General features: G+C 33.3%; 1 protein-coding gene across 1 annotated transcript; it reads left to right on the forward strand.

The window, feature by feature from the left end:
• The first annotated feature begins 2,425 nt into the window (after positions 1 to 2,425).
• LOC124942582 (stemmadenine O-acetyltransferase-like) lies at positions 2,426 to 3,745 on the forward strand. The gene is made up of 2 exons (XM_047483116.1): positions 2,426 to 2,897; positions 3,023 to 3,745. Exons 1-2 carry the CDS (start codon positions 2,430 to 2,432, stop codon positions 3,728 to 3,730), a joined length of 1,176 nt encoding a protein of 391 aa, XP_047339072.1. The 5' UTR covers positions 2,426 to 2,429; the 3' UTR covers positions 3,731 to 3,745.
• Positions 3,746 to 21,436: the final 17,691 nt, after the last annotated feature.

Below are 21,436 nucleotides of genomic sequence, written 5' to 3' on the forward strand. Positions count from 1 at the left end.
TGAATTTTATGTTTTAGAATTTTGATTAGTAACGATGATTTAATGTTTTGGATTATCATGTTTTAGAATTTTTAATAATTATGATTGTTTCATATTTTAATTTTGAAATATCATGTTTTAAATGTTTAATATGTATGAAAATTTGATATTTTAATTTTACAAATAGATTTGGTTCGAATTTGAGCCTGAGCTCGAGTTTGAGCTTGAAAATTCAATTTTTGTTTAAATTTCGGGTCGAGCCGAGCTTGTAGGTAATATAGTCGAGTCAAACTAGAGCTCAAATTTATAAGCTCGTTCAGGCTCGAGTTTGAGTCGAGTTAATAAATACTTAATCGAGTTGAGCTCGAGCTCCAACAAGCTTAAGCTTGACTCATTTGTAGCCCTAGTGGGCATGACTAAGATTGAGAAGACCCAAAACAATGCCCAAAATTTTGTTGGGGTTAGCTCAAATTGTTTTGGGCTTGACCAAAAATAAAGCCCATTAGGGCATTTCATTAATTAACACAAAAAAAAGAAAAAATCACTTTCTCTCATATCTCTGCTCCCTCTTCCGTGTACACTCTGTTCTCTCTAGAGAAGGATTCCGACCAACCTCCGATCAGTCGACTAGGTTAGTTCGTGAAGGCGAGAACATCATCCCTTCTTTGGTTCTTCTCTGATTAGCAGTTTTAAGCCACACCCAGTTTTCTTTTACCTCTGTTTTCGGCTGGCCATCTTTGAAGATGATGATGATGATATATGTTGTAATGACAAGTTAGGATGATGTTATTTGTTGTTTATTATTAGATTACCATTAGGCTTGTATTGGACAACATTTGTATACCCATTTATATAATGGATGATTTAAGTGGTCTAAGGGTCCCATTGTTTTACCTAAATTGGGGTTTCCACGTAAGATCTCGGTGTTTTGTTTCTTTGATTGTTTGAAAAACTATTTTGCTTAATTGAATTGATTACCCATTTGATTATATATAAAAAAAAAAGTTTTAGACTTTTGTTATAGCTTGTCTATTTGAATTGCTAGACGGATGTTTTTATTCCATTTCTCTAATAAACACAACTATTAAAGGACATTGAAGTATAGATACACTGAATTATTATTTTCATATTCAAAATTAATTTGTTATTTTTTAATTGTAAGGACAATAGTTTCTTGAAACAATTGAGTCCAAACATTTAGGACAAATTAGCATACTTCCAAATGAACATATGAGAAATCAAATGTCTCCATTTCAATTGCAAAATTTGATTTTACTCTTGCACTCAATATTATTATTGATTTTCTTTAAAAATTCGGCAATCAAATCTTTATTCGAAATTTTCAAAATGATGGAATATAAATTTAATAAATTATTTTTTCAAATTTAAATATTTTACGTAAAATAATGGGCTCTTCTATTGTAGATCACGAGCAGCCGCCATTTATTTTGTCCAGATTTTACTTCACAATCGAACCAAATAAGTTAAAAATAGATTATCCTAAATTTACTTAATCTTATCCATTTAAAGGATTAGAGAATCACAACTCACTCTCACATCAGCTAAGCTTAATTATTTCACCACTTTCACACCAATTTGAAATGATGGAATACTTATTTCACCATCAGTACTGCAATTTGAGGATAAGGATGAGGCCTACCTCTAACCCACATAATAAATTTTTTTTCAAAACTTATTGTACCAAAATTTGGCTTATAAAATTATTTAAAAATTAATTTTTTTTTTATAAAATATGGATGATGTTAGAAAAAAATAAAAAATTATATATACATATAAAAGTTAAACAAAAAATATGATTATTTTTTTATTAGAACACTCTAAACTTAGCGGTAAGTTTGATTTTACAATTAAATTACATTTACAATTCATGACATTAAAAACTCAAATAATTTATATTTAATGAAACGATATGTTTTTAAAATCATTAAAAATCACTCAAATAATCATATATAATCAAATAAGCTATTCATGGATAGTCTTCGTATATACTTTTTTAATTGTGATATTCGAAACAATAACGATTGATTCAACTTATTCAAGTTTGATATTATTCAACTTATTCGAAACAATAACGGTCTAGGGGTTGATATATGTAATTGTTCAAGATTCTCTTTAATATTTGTTTAAGATTATACAATTTCTTTGTTAAATGCTCAATTAAGTTTTATTTTTTTATATTAGGGATAGGTTATTTAATTACCTTATTGTATCTTCTTACTTGCTATTTAAGCTTTTATACAAAATCCAATAGCTAGCCTTAATAAAATAAGAGAGTTGTAACCTATTGTTACATCACAATTTATCATTTGGAAAGAGACCCACACAGCACAATCATTATAAGTAGTATCCTGCCATAGTCTTTAATTTCATTATTTTCTGAACTTGAGAGATAATAATAGCAGCAGCTTAAGGCAAGGAGATATATAACAATGGCGCCATTGAATGTCATTATATTATCAAATGAGTTTGTGAGGCCATCCTCTCCCACCAATTATCCTTTCAAAAAATATCAACTATCCATGCTGGATCAATTAATGCCTAGTTTCTTCATCCCCACAATTCTCTATTACCATCACCAGTTCCAAACCACTTCCATCGCACAACTTGAACTCATCTCTTCCCGCCTTAGAGAATCGCTCTCCCAAACCCTGACCATGTTCTACCCTTTTGCAGGGAGGCTCAATAGATGCGACAACTCAATAGACTGCAACGACATGGGCGTTCGATATTTGGAGGCGAAAGTCGATTCAATGATCATGGACGTGATCGAGTGCCACGAAACAGAAATGGTTGACCCGCTCATACCCATCTTGATGGGAAATGGTGAAGAAGAAGATGAGATTTTCGCAATCCAAGTTAACTACTTTAACTGCGGAGGTATCGCAATTGGCACCTATGTCCCACATAAGATTGCAGCACCTATGTCCCACATAAGATTGTAGACGGGGTCTCATTTTTCTCATTCATGACATCGTGGGCTACCATATGTCGCCAACATGATAACACGATTAATACCTTAAAGCCGAGCTTTCCCTCATCATCCCTCTTCCCGCCAAAGAAGAAACACGACTACAATCCTCAATCTGAAGACTGTAAAGAGACCCTTGTCACTAGGAGGTTTGTTTTTGACGCAAGTAAGATAAGTTCAATGAGAGCAAAGGCGAAAATTGATCATGATCATCCCATTCCAACCCGAGTGGAAGTAGTATCGACTTTCATATGGAAGTACGCTACGGTCGATAAGCCTGACAAACAATACATCGCATTTCAGGTGGTGAACCTAAGGAGCCGAATGGTGCCTCCATTGTCGGAGCATGCGATTGGGAATCTCGTCGTGCCGGCATATGCATATTGTAGCTATGAAGACTCTAAGGATTTAACAGTGATGGAAAGGAAGGTGAGGGAAGGGATTCGGAGAATTGATGACGAATACATAAGGCGTATTCAAGGGGATGAAGGGTACGCAGTGATGATGAAAAATTGGACGAAGGTAGAGGATGCCAATATCTTTAGATTTAGCAGTTGGTGCAGGTTTCCAGTTTATCATGTTGATTTTGGTATGGGGAAGCCTGTTTGGGCGAGCTTAGGAAGTTATAACAACAAGAATTTGGCTATTCTACTGGATTCAAAATGCGGAGAAGGAATAGAGGCGTGGGTTACTATGAATGAACAAGACATGGCTCGTTTTCAGCTTGCTTTTGTTAGAGCTAATACATCATCATCAACGTAAATTAACTTGCATCAACTAGACATCATTCCATCTAATCTTTCAGCTTTTAAATATAAATTTGTTGTTATGTATTTTATAATTAGTTAATTTACATATATCAAAAAAATAATATATATATATATATATATATATATAAATAAATTAAATAAAATAGAATTTTCTTTTATAAAATATTAATATATTTACATGTGAAATTTGTTTGAATGGTATATAATAAACTAAATTTCGATTGGAAACAACTATTTTCTCACCCCAAAATTAAAATAAATCTATTCGGTCTAGTATGATAATCATACTTGATTCATGAACCAAGAGAAAAAAAATCGGAAATACTTTTCAAGATCGACTTTAAATGATCATTTGAAACCGCTTACATATCAATTTTTTAAAATACTCAGAATTCGGATAACCCAACACCTTCATAATTATCAATTTGGATAATCATGAATTTTAAGTATAATATTGTTATTGGGAAAATTGTATAATACAACAATTTCAAGGCTTGTTTACACCCAAACATCATTTTTCATAAAAGTCGGAGTTTAGGAAATCTAATACGTTTAGATTAACCGGTTTGGAAAATTATGAACTTTGAATATAATATTGTTATTTTCAATTTTGTGTAGAAGACTTTCAAAATGGCAAAAGAGTAAAAAATTGAGTCAAATCGAGCAGTTCAAAGCTAGGTCAACGAAAGTCAACGTATCATTCCCGCACACCCAAAATTTCAAAACGCGTGAGTGACGTCATCATGGCGTCAGTAAGCGTCTCATTTGAAAAACTCTCAAATGCCCTTTGTTTGATGTTTCTTTGACTAAAGGAAGATCAACAAGGATCCTTAATTTCAAAATTTTATTTAGACCTCTACACTTAATGGTTTTGGATGGTTTTGGGTGTTCTTGAATGTTTTGTAAACCCTAAAAAGTCCTCTACAAGATCCGTTAAATTTATGTTTCAGATTGAAGCTCTTAATCAAAAGAAATCGACGACACAAGACAAAGCGTCAGGAATATGATAAAACTTAACACGCCTACGGTTATAAATTATTAACTTGAGTCTCAAGGCTTCATAATCTTTGTTGCCTTTTGTGTTTAGGTTCGGCTTACAAGTCTTTGATAAGTTTGTCAAAATAAGAAGATGTGTGTATGTGTTGAAAACCTTTTAATTTTAATTACAGTTTATAAATTTTATAATAAATTTGTAAGAACTAAAAATCTACCTACCCAATTTTTAAATAAAAAATATTTTGAATAAATAAAATTAAAATAATTAATAAATAAATAATTAAAATAATTATTTATTTGAACATGATTAAAATAATTAATTAGTCTAATTATTGTGATAATTTAAATATAATTAATTAAGAAAAATGGCCAAACAAAAAAATTAAATTATTTAGGATAAATGTTATACTGATTTTATCTTAAAATAATTTTAAAAAAATAAGGATTAAAATAAATAATTTAGGATTAAATGAGGTACCCATTTCATCCCTAAAATTATTTATTTAACCCTAAAATATACAAAAAAAAATATATAAACTGGCAAAATATTTGTCATATTTATTTTAATATTTTGTGTATTTAAAAAGATCAAAATTAAAGCCAAAAAGTGAAAGAAAAATCAATTTCAAAAAAACCCTTAACATTTTAAAATAAAAATAAAATCGTAATCGGGTGTAGCCGAAATCATAGAAGAAAGTCACAGGAAAAACCACGTGCACTGGATAAGCGCTGAATTTTCATCCAACGCACCAACGCACCCGCGAAGTAGCGAACCGACTAACACGAGCGTTAACTCCGTCATCTAGAACGTGACGAAACAACTAAAATGTGGATGGAACGTTAATAGACCGCTCCATGTCCGCGTTCTCACCCGAAACGACGTCATTTCACGCCCTAATCGACTTCTCCAATGCAATCATTGAAAAGATAAAGGATAAGAACAAATCCAAATATGGAACTTTCTCCGTAGTCAATTAAATCAGCTAATTCGAAAGGTGAAATGATCACCCTATCATGGTGATCATTTTCCCTACATATATAGGCATAATCACTAATTATTCCGGAAAGTGGGATGAAGAACAACCAAAATGTCATTTATGTCTTTTGGCTTATTCGATCCACTTGAAGCCTCCACCGTCTTTAGGATGCTAAAAGTCATTGGAGACTCTAACTTGTTCATATCCTAATGCAATAGAACGTGGCAAGTGAAAAGGGAAAACTTGAAACACTACCACGCCCGCCTGATCAAACTCATGAACAAATTCGATCAAGTATCATTAGTTCACGCCCTAAGAAGTCAAAATCGCTCCGCGGATGTCCTGACTACATTGGCAGCCATGACTCAAATTTGTAATGGAATTAAAGTCAAACTATTAAAAATCCAATAAAAGCAACAAATTTCTTTTGAATCGAGAGTAGTAATTTCATGTGAGAATGCTGCTAAACCCTGGTACGTTACTCATTAGAAGTATATCGAATACGGAGAATATCCTCCCCACTTTCAGGCTAAGGAATGACGGGCGTTGCGTCAGTATTTCTCCAACTACCCTTGGATCGCCAATAGGCTTTACCGTCGATCTTTCGACAATCAATACATGCTCTTATAGATAATCTTGAATCCAAGAGGATCGTGGAAGTAAGTACATGCATGAGCATGCGGCCCACACATGAATGGAATGAATTTAACCAAGAAAATACTCTGTTTAGGGTATTATTGGCAAAACCTTAAACAAGAATATGTGAGTTATGTAAGGAGTTGTTATTAGTGTCAAATCTACGATCACTTGAAGCATACATTAGACTCGCTCCTCTATAATATAACATCCGACCCTTTTCAACATGGGACATTAACGTCATCAAAAAATCTATCCCCACGAGTTAAATGGACACGAGTTCATACTCGTCGTCTTAGACTACCTCACCAAATATGTTGAAGCAGCCTCCTACAAGGTCTATAAATCATCTTAAGCGACAAATTTCATTTGAACTAGTATCATCGCTAGATATGGAGTACCTCACGCCCTGATTTTAGACAATTGTCGATACTTCCAAGGAAGTGTTGCAATTTCTCGACAGGTTAAAGATCGATCATTACAATTCATCTCCCTATAGACCCCAAACTAATGGTGTGGTCAAAAAGGCAAACAAAAATGTGATTATGATCATCAAGAATATTACCATCACATATATAAGGACTAGAATGAGAAACATCCATACGCCTTATGGGGATATCGTACAACCGCTCGAATCTCGACAGACAAAACTTCTTACTCCTTGGTTTACGGCATGGACGCCGTACAACCCATCAAAATCGTGATTCCAATCCTAAGAATACTCTTAGAGAGTTATGTTATTTAAGAAGACTATTTCAAATCTCGATATGACTAACTAATGTTGATGGAGAACATGATCTTAAACGCTTTGTGTAAAATCCAAGTCTATCAAAAATGCATGTTAGATACCTTCAATAAAAAGGTAAAACAATGCATGTTTCGACTCTAAGGGAAAGCGGACCTAAAACTCCTAGACCATAAGGGCATGTTTCGACTCCAATAGGAAGGACCCTTCCTAATTAAGAAAATCCTCTCTAGAGGTGTTGTCCATTTATCTAATATAGAAGACGAACATTTTATTGTACCAAACTATCTCGATGCGCATAAAAGATTATTGTATAATATGAAGTTACATGCAGAACGATTTAAAACTCGACCTTAAAGAAGCCTATTTCAATAGAATCCAATCCTAAATTTTGTATATCTTGTAACATGGACAGATGACTCATGTTCGAATTACGGAGACCCGATTCTTCTCAATACAGAAAAATAAAGGAGAGAAGATACGTAGACAACCTACATGTTTACGGGCTCGGTCTAACAAAAAAATAAATAAAATACCCTAGTCCATTCCTTAAGAGAAAGAGATAATCTTTTGAGAAAAGAAGAAAACCTTGATCTCATGCTTGAGCCGATGTGGCGGATTTTTGGAAATAAGTAGGGGTAAAGCTAAGAACATCGCTTCCATTCGAGTGATATTCTTAGAATTAAAATGAGGACTTCACAATAACTCTGATTCAAGAGATATCGATCATAGGTTATTTTTCGCTTGTAGGCGATTATACTAAGAGTAACCCTTCATCGAAGGTTTTTGAAGAAAAAGAATCGGAATAAACCCCATAAAAGCAAGGCCTAGAGCCCTAAATTGAGAAAGGACACATCATCGTTACTTTTGTTAATAAAAGAGAGGTTTGAAAAACTCGATGCATTGGAAATAAAAACAAAAAATGAAATTGCCAAAAAGAGAACCATCAAAAACCCAGAAAATCTCTAAATATTTGAAAAATGTTTCTATGTTGGTTGAGGTATTTAAATCACCATGCGTGCTCACTCAGACTCTATTCATGATTTCTACGGTAAGAGAATAATGTACATATTCTACCAGATACACCCCGGAAACGAAAAAAGAAAACGGCTCAAATGGTTGAGGTATTGAAATCACCATACGGTGCTCACTCAGACTCTAGTCTTGATTTTTATGGTAATGGCAAGGATTTAATGATTCTACCAGATATACTCGCGAGTCAATAAAAGAAAAAATGGTAAATGAAACCCAAAGTAGAAAGTCGATAGACCTCTCTTAAAAAATGTGTTTTTACGATGAGTGGACTTCAATAAATGTGGTTTAGGGCCGAGCAACTAAAAATAAGTTGTATACTTGTCAAGACGTCTATGTTTTGACCATCTTCTTCGAGGTTTATGGATATGGGTAATCGTTTGTACATGAGATCGAATTTATAGTTGATATCTCGGAAGTTGGAGAAAAAAGAAATCTTATACTTGATGAAATAAAAATCATCACAAAGGAAGATAAACATGTTCAAACCCTAGCCCTGAATACGTTTTGAGTTCGAAAACGTCATAATTCATTTTGAAGGATCAAGGTCCATTCCAATAAAAAAAAAGAAACAAGGATAGGAACTTGGGAACATAAAAATATTTATTTATCTAAAAACATGAATCATTTATCCATAAATAAAACAAGTAACCATCGACTGACGAATTTCAAATAGCTGTGAAGGACAAGATTTTGTGGAAATATTCCCATAAAATTCATAAAGCCAAGACCGATACTACAAAAACAAAATAAGCAAAATCGAGTCTACACAACCCTATTTCTCGATAGGTATGTGAGATCATTCTTACACAATCCCGTTCAAACCATAATTGTATTTAGATATCCAACCCTATTTGTCGGAAGTTATGTGAGATCGTTCGTACACGATTTCAAACCCTAATTGTAGTTAGGTATCCAATCTCGATCTGTCGATAGGTACGTGAGACCATTCGTACACAATCCTGTTCAAATCCTAATTGTAGTTAAGTATCCAAAACCTTATATGTCGATAGGTATGTGAGATCATTCGTACACGATCCCGTTCAAACCTTAATTGTAGTTAGATATCCAAATCCTATATGTCGATAGATACGTGAGATCGTTTATACACGATCCTGTTAAAACCTTAATTGAAGTTAGGTATCCAAACCCTAATTGTCGATAGGAATGTGAGATCGTTCGTAAACAATCCCATTCAACCCTAATTGTAGTTAGGTATCCAAATTCTATATGTCGATACGTATGTGAGATCGTTCGTACACAATCCCGTTCAAACCCTAATTGTAGTTAGTATTTCTAAGCCTATCTATAGATTAGTACATGAGATTGTTCGTATATGATCATGTTCAAAACCTAATTGTTGTTAGGTATCCAAACCTTACTGGTCGATAGATACGTGAAATTGTTCATTCACAATCCCATTCAAATCCAAATTTTATTAGGTATCCAAACCCTATATGTCGATAGGTACGTGAGATCGTTCGTACACGATCCCGTTCAAACCCTAATTGTAGTTAGATATCCAAACCCTATCGGTTGATAGGTATGTGAGATCGTTCGTACATGACCCCATTCAAACCGTAATTGTAGTTAAGTATCCAAAATCCTATTTGTCAATAAGTACATGAGATTGTTCGTACACGATCCCGTTTAAACCCTAATTGTAGTTTCGTATCCAAAGCCTATTTATCGATAGTTACGTGAAATCGTTCGTACACGATCTCATTTAAACCTTAATTGTAGTTACGTATCTACACTTTATCTATCGATATATAAGAGGAACATTCATACACAATTCTGTTGTAAGCCTTGTTTGTTAACAAGCATATAGATCATTTGTAAGATGATTTGTTAACAATCATGTATGTCGACAAAGACCTGAGATCATACGTACATGATCTAATCAGAATCCTATTTGTTGATAGGTCGAGACATCATTTGTATATGATTCTGTTTAAAACCCTATCTATCGATAAGTACAAGAAAACGTTCGTACACAGTTATGTTGTAAGCCTTGTTTTTTAACATGCATATAAATAATTTGAAAGATTATCCATTAACAATCTTGTTTGTCGATAAGGACCTGAGATCATACGTACATGATCCAGTTAGAACCCTATCTGTCGATAGGTCGAGTCATCATTTGTATATGATTCCTTTAGAAACCCCATTTGTTGAAAGATGATGCGCTAATTGTTCGTACATGATTCCATTTGAAAATTTTATATGTTGATAGGTCAAGATATTGTTTGTATTCAATTATGTTAGAAACCCTATTTGATCATATGTGCGCTAATCGTTCTTACACGGTTCCATCTGAAAACTCAATCTGTCGATAGATCAAGACATCGTTTATATATGATTCCGCTAAAATCCTATCTCTCGACAGTATCCCCTCTCAAAATATTAATTCAATTTCTCAGAAACAAAAACTCTATCTCTTGATAGGTATCGAAGCCTTGTTTATCAACAAGCACAACAATAATTTGTACACGATCCTAACAAAATCCTATCATCCAAATATATATTTAAAACCATGTCTCCCGATAGGTATAGCAAAATCCTATTTCTCAATAGATATTCCTCTTTTAAATGACAATAACACAAAAACCTATATGTTGATAGTACCAAGGTCATTTATACATGATTGTCTTCAACCTCACTTGTGAATGACCTTCGTGGCAACTTCGTCAGCTGTCGCGACCAATGTACCTGTGGATAGTTCGTCAGCTCAACGCATTACTTGTTAGTAAGCCCCATAGGTAAGCTTGTTAGCTCTCACCAAGACATATATGTTGATAGTCCCACGATCATACACATATGAACACCCTGAATGTTACTTGTTAGTAACTTACATGAAACATTACTAAAACTTTCATGTTCCCTTGCATTAACTATTAGTCATTTGTACATAACTATTTTCAATAATGTGTTAATATTCATGCAAGATAGGAATTGATGTTTCAATACATATGATGACCTCCTTATCATTATCCCATGGATTTTATGGGTACTTTATTAAGATTTGTAAAACAGGATTCCCAAGAATTATCCTTGTTAGGATAATCGTAAAAGAAAGATCCTTAAATAAACGCTTGGAATCACCTCGACGAACTGCTATATACATTATCACCAGATAACTCTAACACCAACACGATATAGGTTTAACTTTCCAAACACCCTCATTATAAATTACATAAGATAACTTAGTGTTAGATGTCATACTCGAACCAACGTTTTCAAAAGTAGTATGTTGTATTCAAACTAGATTCAAGAGGAGCACTCTATAAGCACTAAATATTCATATATCTAATTTATAAAAATAAAATAATTATTTTGATTTATTTTCGAATAAATAAAATCAAAATAATTAACCATAAGGCCAAAACCTAATTAAAACAATTAATTAGACTAATTATTGTGATAATTAAAATATAATTAATTAAGTAATATGGCCAAACAAAAAAATAAAATTATTTGGGATAAATGTTATACTCATTTTATCTTAAAATAATTTTAGAAATAATTTAGGGATTAATAATTAATATAAATAATTTAGGGATAAACCCCAAAACTTATTTATAAACCCTAAAATAAAAATAAATAAATAAATTAGCAAAATATGTGTCATATTTATTTTAATATTTTGTGTAATTAAAAAAGATCAAAATTAAAGGAAAAAAGGTTGGAAAAAAATCAATTTCAAACAAACCAAAGGTTTTAAAATAAAAATAAAATTGCAATCGGGTGTAGTCGAAATTATAGAGGAAAGCGATAGACGAAACCGTGTCCATTGGATGAGCATTTCCCCAAATGCGCCCGCGTAACCCGTTGTAATCGAAGGACTGTGCGCCCGCGAAGTAATGAATCAACTAACACAAGCGTTAGGTCCGTCATCCAAAACGCGACATAACGACCAAAACGTGGACGAAACGATAATGGACTGCTCTGTGTGCGCATGCTTGCCCAAAACGACGTCATTTCACACCCTAGTCGTCTTCTCCAACATGATCACTGGAAGGATAAGTACATATCCTTTTATGTTTCAAAGATTAAATTTTCTCCACAATCAACCAAATCGGCTGATTCGAAAGGTGAAATGATCACCCTGTCATAGTGATCACTTCTCTTACATATATAGACACAGTCACTACCTATTCTAGCAAGTGGGATGAAGAACAACCAAAATATCATTAATGTATTTTTACTGATTCGATCCACTTGAAGCTTCCATCGACTTCGGGAGGCTATAAATAGTCTCAATGAACAAATCTGAAGCCAAGAGATCAACTATATGGCTTCAAATCAGAAAAACAAGAAATCTGCCATTTAAGCTTTAAAATTTTAGATCTTTCGAAATTTATTCATTAAACTTTAAAGCTTGGATTTGAGCATCCCTACAACTTTCCTAAGTTCTAAGGAGTATTCTTCAATCCTTGGTATGCTTCCAATCACTCTTAAATTCATACTTCTAGATTGAATTTAAAATTTTTATATTTCAGTTTTTATAAACATTTATGTTGTCTAGTTGTTGGATTCTTTGATTGGAAATCGATCCTAAGATCATTTTTGAATTATCTATGAAAGCTAGAACCGATCAATTAGTCTTAAAAAGTAAAACACAAATTTGAATTTAAAAAATCAAAAAATTGGGTTTTTTTTCTTAAGTTAATCCTCAAGAAAATGGTTCAAAAAGCTTCTCAACATGTTTCTATTGATGTTGAGCAACTGTCTTGATCATGCTTGTTCCATCCTGAGCATGTTTGATCAAAATCAAATTTTTTAAAATAAATAAAATTTTTGAGGTTTTTAATTGGTCCAAACGAACAACAGTGTTCTTGTTTCTTATCAATCAAGTATATGAAGTATAAGGAAGCTATTGATAATCTACTTTTACTTCAAAATAACTTTAAAACCAAAAACCCGATTTTTGGCTACAAACTGTTTTAAACGATTTGATCGTCGCCCATGTCGATTGATACGTTAGGGTGATGTTCTAAATGTTTCTGGGAACTTTGTGAAGCTACATAGCCCTTGAATCAAAGAATCCAAGCCTCCATCAAAATTACAAAACCTGCAATTTTGATATTCTTGAGAACGGAAAGGTCCGACCGAGAAAATTAACTTAGAACCAAGAGGTCCAATCGAGGACTTTTAGTTAGGACAAAGAGGTCTGAACGATGTTCTTCATTGAGGACAAAGTGGTCCGACCGATGTTCAATAGGTAGGACTGAGAGGTCCGACCGATAATTTTTACATCAGATCAAGAAATTCGACTTAGGACTGAGGATTCTCGCACCCGACTAAGAACTCTTGAACCCAAGACCGATGACCTCCACCCAGGACCGAGAATTTTGATACCCGACCGAGAATTTTAGTCTAGGACTAAGAGTCCTTAGCACCCAGACCGAGGCTTTTTAGCTAGGACCGACAGGTCTAACCGAGGATCCTAACTTCTAACCGAGTGGCTCTTGACCCAGGACTGAGGGTTCTTATCCCTCGACGGATAAAACTAACCCATGACCTAGGATATCGGTCCTATGGCCTCTTTGGTTCCCATTTACACACTCCAAAATTATTTTCGTAATTTTGGAATTTCAAACCTTTTTCGAAAATTTCCGAAAATTATAAAATAATTTCAAAATATTTTTGGGATATTTCCATAAATATATTTTGATAAAGGCTTGTTTGAAATTTATGTTTAAACCTAATGCCTTTAAATTATTGATGTTATTCAAGTACTTTTCTCCCTAAGTTATCATCAGCAACAATTACTAGCATTTAAATAATTGTTTTTATAATTCTTTAAATAATGCACAAACCTTATGCATACTTAGGACCGGAAGAATAATTGGTCAAAATAAAATGTTATACAACCGATTTTCAAATGTCAAATTTATAAGTAGAGACCATATTCAAAACAGGTACAAAGGATGAAGTGCGAAAACCATTTCCCGAGTATCACCAAACTACGAACTGTAAGAAACTCTGGCCAATACGTTTGTATATTTATGCTATTTTATTGATTTTTAGAAATTAATTGGCGACTCGGTTACAAATAAATAATCATTTAAACAATAATTTTCTATAAAAATCAAATTATAATTTGATTACTGCAAATTCCCGGATTATTTAAAATTGAACCCCAAATTAATTATTTTTAATAAATTTTAAAAGCTATTAGAGATCATTTGAAATTTTTTAAAATAATCTTTTAATATGCAAACTGAGGTTGAAATCTCGAACCTCAAGTTTTTCGGGGACAAGTATTTTCCGAGGGTTATAAAATTGGTTGTGCATGGAGGACGATGAGAGCAATATATCATTGATTTCTCATGAATTTCTAGACTTTCGGGTGTAGGAACATTGTTGCCTTTTCTGTTTAGGTTTTTCTTACAAGTCTCTGATCAAGATTTTCAAACGAAGAAGTTGTGTGTAAGTGTTGAAAGACTTCTCATTTTCATTATGAGTTGTTTTGAAGAAATATGCAATGTTGCAATTTATTCAATAATTATTTAGGTTTGACTTACAATTTTTTTTTATCAAGATTGTCAGAACAAGTTGTGGGTAAGTGCTGAAAGCCTTTTTATTTTCATTATAATTTGTAAATTTCATTATGAAATGTGCTTGAAAAAAATCTGGAATGTTGCAATTTATTTAATGTTAATTTAGGTTTGTCTTACAAGACTTTCATGAAGATTGTAAGAAGAAGAAGATGTGGGTAAGTGTTGAATGCCTTTTTATTTTCATTGTTGTTTATAAATTTCATTAGAGGAAGGATAAACTCAACGAAAGCAAGTCCACGAATCCGATGTGGCCTGTCATTTAATCCCAACGTCCCGAAAACGTTTCTTTTGAGTTCCGAAAATGCTCATTTTGGGAAAACAAATTCTCCCAAAATTGCCGTTTCAGGACTCGAAATGGCGGTTTCGGGACATTTTGAAGCCGTTTCGGGACCCTAAATAAGCGTTTCGGGTCATTTTAACAAAATTATATCTCCTACCCACATGTCATGCCACGTTAATTCGTGGACTTACTTTCGCTGATTTTTTCGTTGAGTTTATTATTTTTCATTTCATTATGAATTGTTTTTAAAGAAATCTACAATGTCCTAATTTATTCAATGATTATTTACTGATATGATGATTGTGTTTACTTTTATACTTTGTTTAGAAGTTATCTAAATTAGTTTTATGGAATTAAAATGCAGGTCGGATAACGAACATTCAAATCAAAAATTTAACACCAAGTTTATTTGTTTGTTTGTTTTTCTTGTATGTGAGGAGATGGTTTACCTATGATCGATTAAGCGTAGCATTTGGCGTTCTTCGCGTCGTCTTTTGCTTACGGGAGGATCTGTTCAATCGGTTGTGTGTGGAGGACGATGAGAGTAATAGAGCATTGATTTCTCACAGGTTTTTGTACTTTTGGGTTTTCAAACTTTGTTGCCGAAGAATTTGTGTGTAAGTGCTGACAACCTTTTCATTCTCATTATAAATTGTTTTCGAAGAAATATCTAATTTCGTAATTTATTCGATGCTTATTTATGTTTGGCTTACAAGTCTTTGATCAATATTTTTAGAAGAAGAAGCTATGTGTAAGTGATGAAAGCCTTTTTATTTTCGTTGTAGTTTGTAAATTTTATTATGATCTGTTCTTGAAGAAATCTACAATGTCTCAATTTATTCAATGATTATTAAGGTTATGCTTACAAGTCTTTGATCAAGATTATTAGAAGAAGAAGTTGTGTGTAAGTGTTGAAAGCCTTTTCATTTTCAATGCAGTTTGTAAGTTTATTATGAACTATTTTTGAAGAAAATTTGCAATGTCACAATTTGTTCCATGATTATTTGCTGATTTGATTATTGTTTTTGGTTTATAACTTTTTTTTATTAATATATATATATATATATATATATATATATACTCCATTTTCGTTGATTCGCTTTTATTTTACTAACAAACTTGAGATCGTTATGCCAAGGTAACATTTTTTCCAATATTTTTACATGTTTCTTTATTATATATATATATTACTTCTTTGTGGGTTCTCCAGGGTCAATTTTCATAAACTTGGTATTTTTAAATGATTGCCTCGTGAATTGATAAACAAAATCCTTGAGCGAGTTTTGAATGAAGACAAAAAAATTTAAGGGACACTCTTGGTTATGTAAGTTTATATCAATTTTGTTGGTTATTGTCATTGTGTTTTTTAAAAAATTATACAATAATTATATATTTAGGTGTGTTGTTAACATAATGTCTACTTCCTTCTAAATTGTGTTATAACTGTGTTATTTTCCTATATCGATGTACTCAAGGGAGTTTTATTTTGAAAATTTATCTTTTACTTATGTATAAGGAGCTACCATTTCTTAGCTATTCTCAAAGGTTTTTCTTAAATTTAATTTGTTTGACCGGGAATCGGTATGCTGGATTTCTCTGCGGTTTTGATATGCTCTTCAACCTTGGGTTGCGAGGTTCAAGGCCTATGAAACTTGTGGAGGTCGTCCTTGTAAAATCTAAGAAATTCTTCAATATATAATAGATATGTGTAGAATTTCACACAAAGAACCCTCTAAAAGGGATATAATATAGGAAATGGCTTTCTCTGTTGGAGGAATTGCAAAGTTCACGAGGGTTGAGGTTAAAGAAGCTCTATTTAGTATTGATGGGAATAAAAACCCGGGTCTTGATGGGTTTAATGCACAGTTTTTCAAAGACAATTGGTCGGTTGAGGGTAAAGACGTTACTGATGGGATTCTGGAGTTTTTCAAGAACAGGGAGATGTTAAAGCAATTCAATACAACAATCCTAACCTTGATCCTAAAACTGCGATACCTGAGAAAGTACAAGATTTCATACCAATTTCCTACTATAATGTGATTTATAAAATAATTTCAAAAATCATTTCTAAACGATTTAAAAATGTCATAGGAAAAATTATAAATCTGAATCAATCTGCATTCATCCCCGTTAGGACAATCTCTCATAATATTATTTTCATACAGAGTCTTTTAAAAGGCTACGGGAAAAAGAAAATATCTCCAAGAGTGGCTTTCAAAATAGATATCAAGAAAGCTTTCGACTCTGTTAGATGGGAAGTCATTCGAGACTTTCTGGTTGTATCTGATTTTCCTATGATTTTTATTGAATGGATTATACAGTGCGTTTCATCATCCTACTTTGTTGTTAGCATCAATGGAGTCCACAGACGCTATTTCAAGGGTGAAAACAGGGTAAGGCAAGAGGACCCCCTCCTCTCTTCTTACCTTTTCGTAGCTATCATGGCAATCTTTGAGAGCATCTTCATGATGTTCCGAAGGAATCGTCCATACATCTTTCACCCATTCTGTGAGGTAGAGGAGGTAAACCATTTATGCTTTGTTGACGATTTGTTCATTCTCGCGCACATAGACATTGATTCCATTAAAACTATTAGGGCTGCACTAACGTTCTTTTCTGAGGTTACACGTTTAACTATTAATGAAAGAAAAAGTGTGGCATTTTATGAAGGTGTGAAGGACGAAACAAAGCAGGACATCTTCAACATCATGGGCATCAAGGAAGGTAGTTTTCCCGTAAGGTACATAGGAATTTTGTTAACCGCGAAGCAGATTGAGATCTCACACTACAAGCTGCTGATTGAAAAGGTAAATAACATGATATCTGGTTAGGCAGCAAAAAAAACTTTCTTATGCAGGGAGGAACGAAATTATCAAAACCGTGGTCATGGGCATAGTTGGCTACTGGGCGCAGCAGATGGTCATTCCGAAGAAGATAATGAAGGAGCTCGACAGGCTGATGAGGTACTTTATCTAGGGCAGTAGCGGAAGAGGAGGAAAGAAAGATAAATGGACCGCTCTCTGCAAACCGAAGGACGCGGGAGGCATCAACTTGAAGAACTGTATCGAGTAGAATAAGGCTCTCACCTTCAAGCATCTGTGAGATTTGGAGCGCAATTAGGAGTCACTATGATCAAATGGGTGCATACGAGGTTTATGAAACACGAAACCAACATCTGGACCTGCAAAATTCATGAAGGTATGAGCTGGTCTTTAAAAAAGATTCTTAAACTAAGAAGCGATATTGCAGATCTTTACGACATCTACCTAGGGGACGGGAAAGACACTCTATTCTAGCACGAACCATGGTTCGAAAACCAACCTATCATACACAAGGAGGAGTTTCAAAATACTCGTATCAGAAGGGACTGCGCAGAAGCTAAAATCAGAGACATTAAACACAAGAATTGGGACTCACTCCTGAGAAGAAATCCATAAGGACAGAAGATACTTGATCATATAAGTAACATACAATTACACGACATACTAGATATTCATGAATGGAAAGCTGAGGACAATGGGAAGCTGGTATCGAAGAAAATATGGGAGGTAACCTGGGAAAAAGCGTAGAAAGTAGAATGGGCTCCTCTTGTATGCTCAACGAAGATTATCCCTAGACACTAGTTCATCCTACGGCTCGCCTTATAGGAAAGACTCAGCACTCGTGATCGTATCAGCGAGTATATAAGCATCCCAGACATGAGTTGTCTTCTATGTAGAGGAAATGAAGAAACCATAGATCACCTATTCAGGAGCTTATGTATTGCTTCGGAGCTTTGGGACATATTCTTTAAAAGCCTGGAGCTAATCAGTTTCCCAAACGAATGGAATGAAATCAAAGAAATAACACTACTCAAATCTAAGGGAAATAGATTTGCAACAGGCGTGTTCAAGTGCGGCTTTGGAGCAGTGGTGTATAACATTTGGCAAGAACAGAATGAAAGGGTATATGGCAGAACCCGCAGGAGCGTTGAAGATTCATGGAAAGATATTGTATCAGATTGTAGCGTCCTCGCAAGAACGTAGGGAAGAATTCCAAGCACGGAGCATAATTGGAATTTCTGTAGGAACTGGAATTTACCGTTTTATAAACTCACTAGAATTGAAAGTATTGTAATCAGATAATTCATTTACATTTTTAGCTTTTTAGCTTTTATTTAGAATGTTACGACTTCAAAATCATTTTAGGTCTGTCTAGAATGATCTCTTAAACTCGTGTTTTTTTTTGCATTTTTGGAAATTTTTAATAAAAGGACGCTAAGTCGTATTTCCCAAAAAAAAAGTTAAGGAGGTATAGGAAGAAATTTCGTCTTTTTCTCATCAAATGAACTGTTTGTCTAGTTCTGTTGAAGAGGAAATTTTGTACCCTCATCGGTGAGGAACCCTGGATGGCTAGGGTTTGCAAAATCAGGAAAATAAAAAAATATTTAATATGTCCGACTAGTGTGGAGATCTTCCCCATGAGAATATGATTCTAACTTTTTAGTGGCTACTTCTAAAGTTATTTATTTTGCATAACTTGTTTTGCGAGGCGTTCTAATTTAATGTATATATTAAGTGTGTTCTTTTAACAATTGTTAAAAACATTTAAACATTTTAGTTATGATTTTTCCATAATTTAATATTATGATTTTCTTTTCTGTTTTATAGGGTTAATTTTGTTTAATTTTTATTTTTATTTTCTTTGGGAATGTGTATATATTTTTTCTTTTGTTTTATAATGACCATATATATGTTTATACAAATTCTTTGTAGGTCTAGCATTTGAAGATATCTTTACCAACAAATTATTTGTAAGTCCAACATTTGAAGATAGGTTTATAAAATAAATTGACTTCTTTGACAGTTGTTTGTCTGGTTAATGATATTATGTAGTATTATGATGCCTTATATAAATACATAAAAATAAAAATTCACAATGAGGTAAAAAATATTTTGACAATTATTTCGAAATAAAATTCAAAAGCACGTTATAGAAATTAATATATTTTATTGCCGACAAATAATAATTTCTTTTAATTTAGCTATTGCCAAACAAAATGTCGATTCAAGGAAAGAAGGCATGGCCTTGCATAAACAGTGGTTTCGGCTAAAAAATCACAAGCTTTGTTACCTGTTTCTGTTGAATGCGAATGTATCGTTACTGTCGGTCGTGCACACCAGTTAGATAAAGCTTTCGCTATTGTAAGAGTACGAATTGAACGCTTTCATAGACTAAATATGATCAACAATAAGAGATAAAACAATGGATATGTTAGACGTGCAACCAGTGCCGTTCCTGAGATTTTTTAGGCCATAGGCGAAAGCACGAAATTTGGGCTCTACGCATAAACTTCACTTGTGTTTCACCGTTGATCTTCAATAACCTTCCAATATCTACAAAGATGCAACATAAATTGTCAACGAAAGTGACTTCTTCTTGCATTTTTAGATGCAAAATCATTGATAATTTTATCGTAATCAATATATTCCAAAAAATCTTTTTCAATACATAAAATAGCAAGTCCATTCAATCTATCTTGAGACATCGAAGATCTTAGATAATTTTTCAATAATTTTAACTTAGAAAAACTTCTTTCAGCAGAAGCTACCGTAATAGACAATGTTAGTAAAATTCGATATACAATTGAGACATTAGAATAGCAATCTATTGACATTACAAAATCAAGAATTTCAGCAGCGGACATTAGGATAGCAATCTATATTAATTTCTTCAGCATTTATCGCTTCACTGGAGTCTAAATTTTCAGAAGCATTTATTCTTTTAACAAACTTATCAAGCGCACCACTATGAGATTTAACCAATTGTTCTTCTAATTATTTCCTTTTTCGTTTTTCATATCCAGATAAATATTTTTCCGGCGCCATCAAACAAGTAAACTATTTTCAAAGATGTTTACAGCTTAACCACACAAATACACAATCTCATAATAAAGCATAAAAATAAATAACAATCAAACCCTAATGTTGAATTTTCACTTTTAATGGTTAAACCTTAACTCAAGTCTCAACCCAGCGAAACAGAGCCACCGTCGAAATTATTTTGTTGTCGGTTTCGTTGTCGGTTTCGTTGTCGATGTAGGATACAGAGACTGAGAGAGACAGACAGTAGGGTTTTCAATTTTTTTATTCTGATAGTGTTAGTTTGTTTCTCTATTTGGGCTATAGAGCCATGGGCCAAAAAATCTTAACATAATAAAAAAGATAAAGAATAAGAAACTAAAAATTCTTACTAACACCTAGCATATATAAAAAATGGGCCTCTTTTTGGTCCTAAGCCCTAGGCCGTGACCTAGGCTGCCTACCCCTCCGGACTGGCCTGCGTGCAACATTGCACATCTAGAGGTTGATTAATTATAATTATTACTGTTTACAAAAATTTAAGTGGACATCATTCTATGTTTCAGACCATCTCAAGTTCGAGTTTGAATTTAAGTACAAGTCCTTCTATTAATTGTAATTTTTTC

This window comes from Impatiens glandulifera, chromosome 1 (assembly GCF_907164915.1).
Source record: "Impatiens glandulifera chromosome 1, dImpGla2.1, whole genome shotgun sequence".
Lineage (NCBI taxonomy): Eukaryota > Viridiplantae > Streptophyta > Magnoliopsida > Ericales > Balsaminaceae > Impatiens > Impatiens glandulifera.

Bases quoted from the DNA above. Each gene is read 5' to 3' on its own strand.
- LOC124942582 (XM_047483116.1), top strand. From the start codon at position 2,430: ATGGCGCCATTGAATGTCATTATATTATCAAATGAGTTTGTGAGGCCA. The intron at 2,898-3,022 runs GTCCCACATAAG...AATACCTTAAAG, and splicing joins GTATCGCAATTGGCACCTAT to CCGAGCTTTCCCTCATCATC.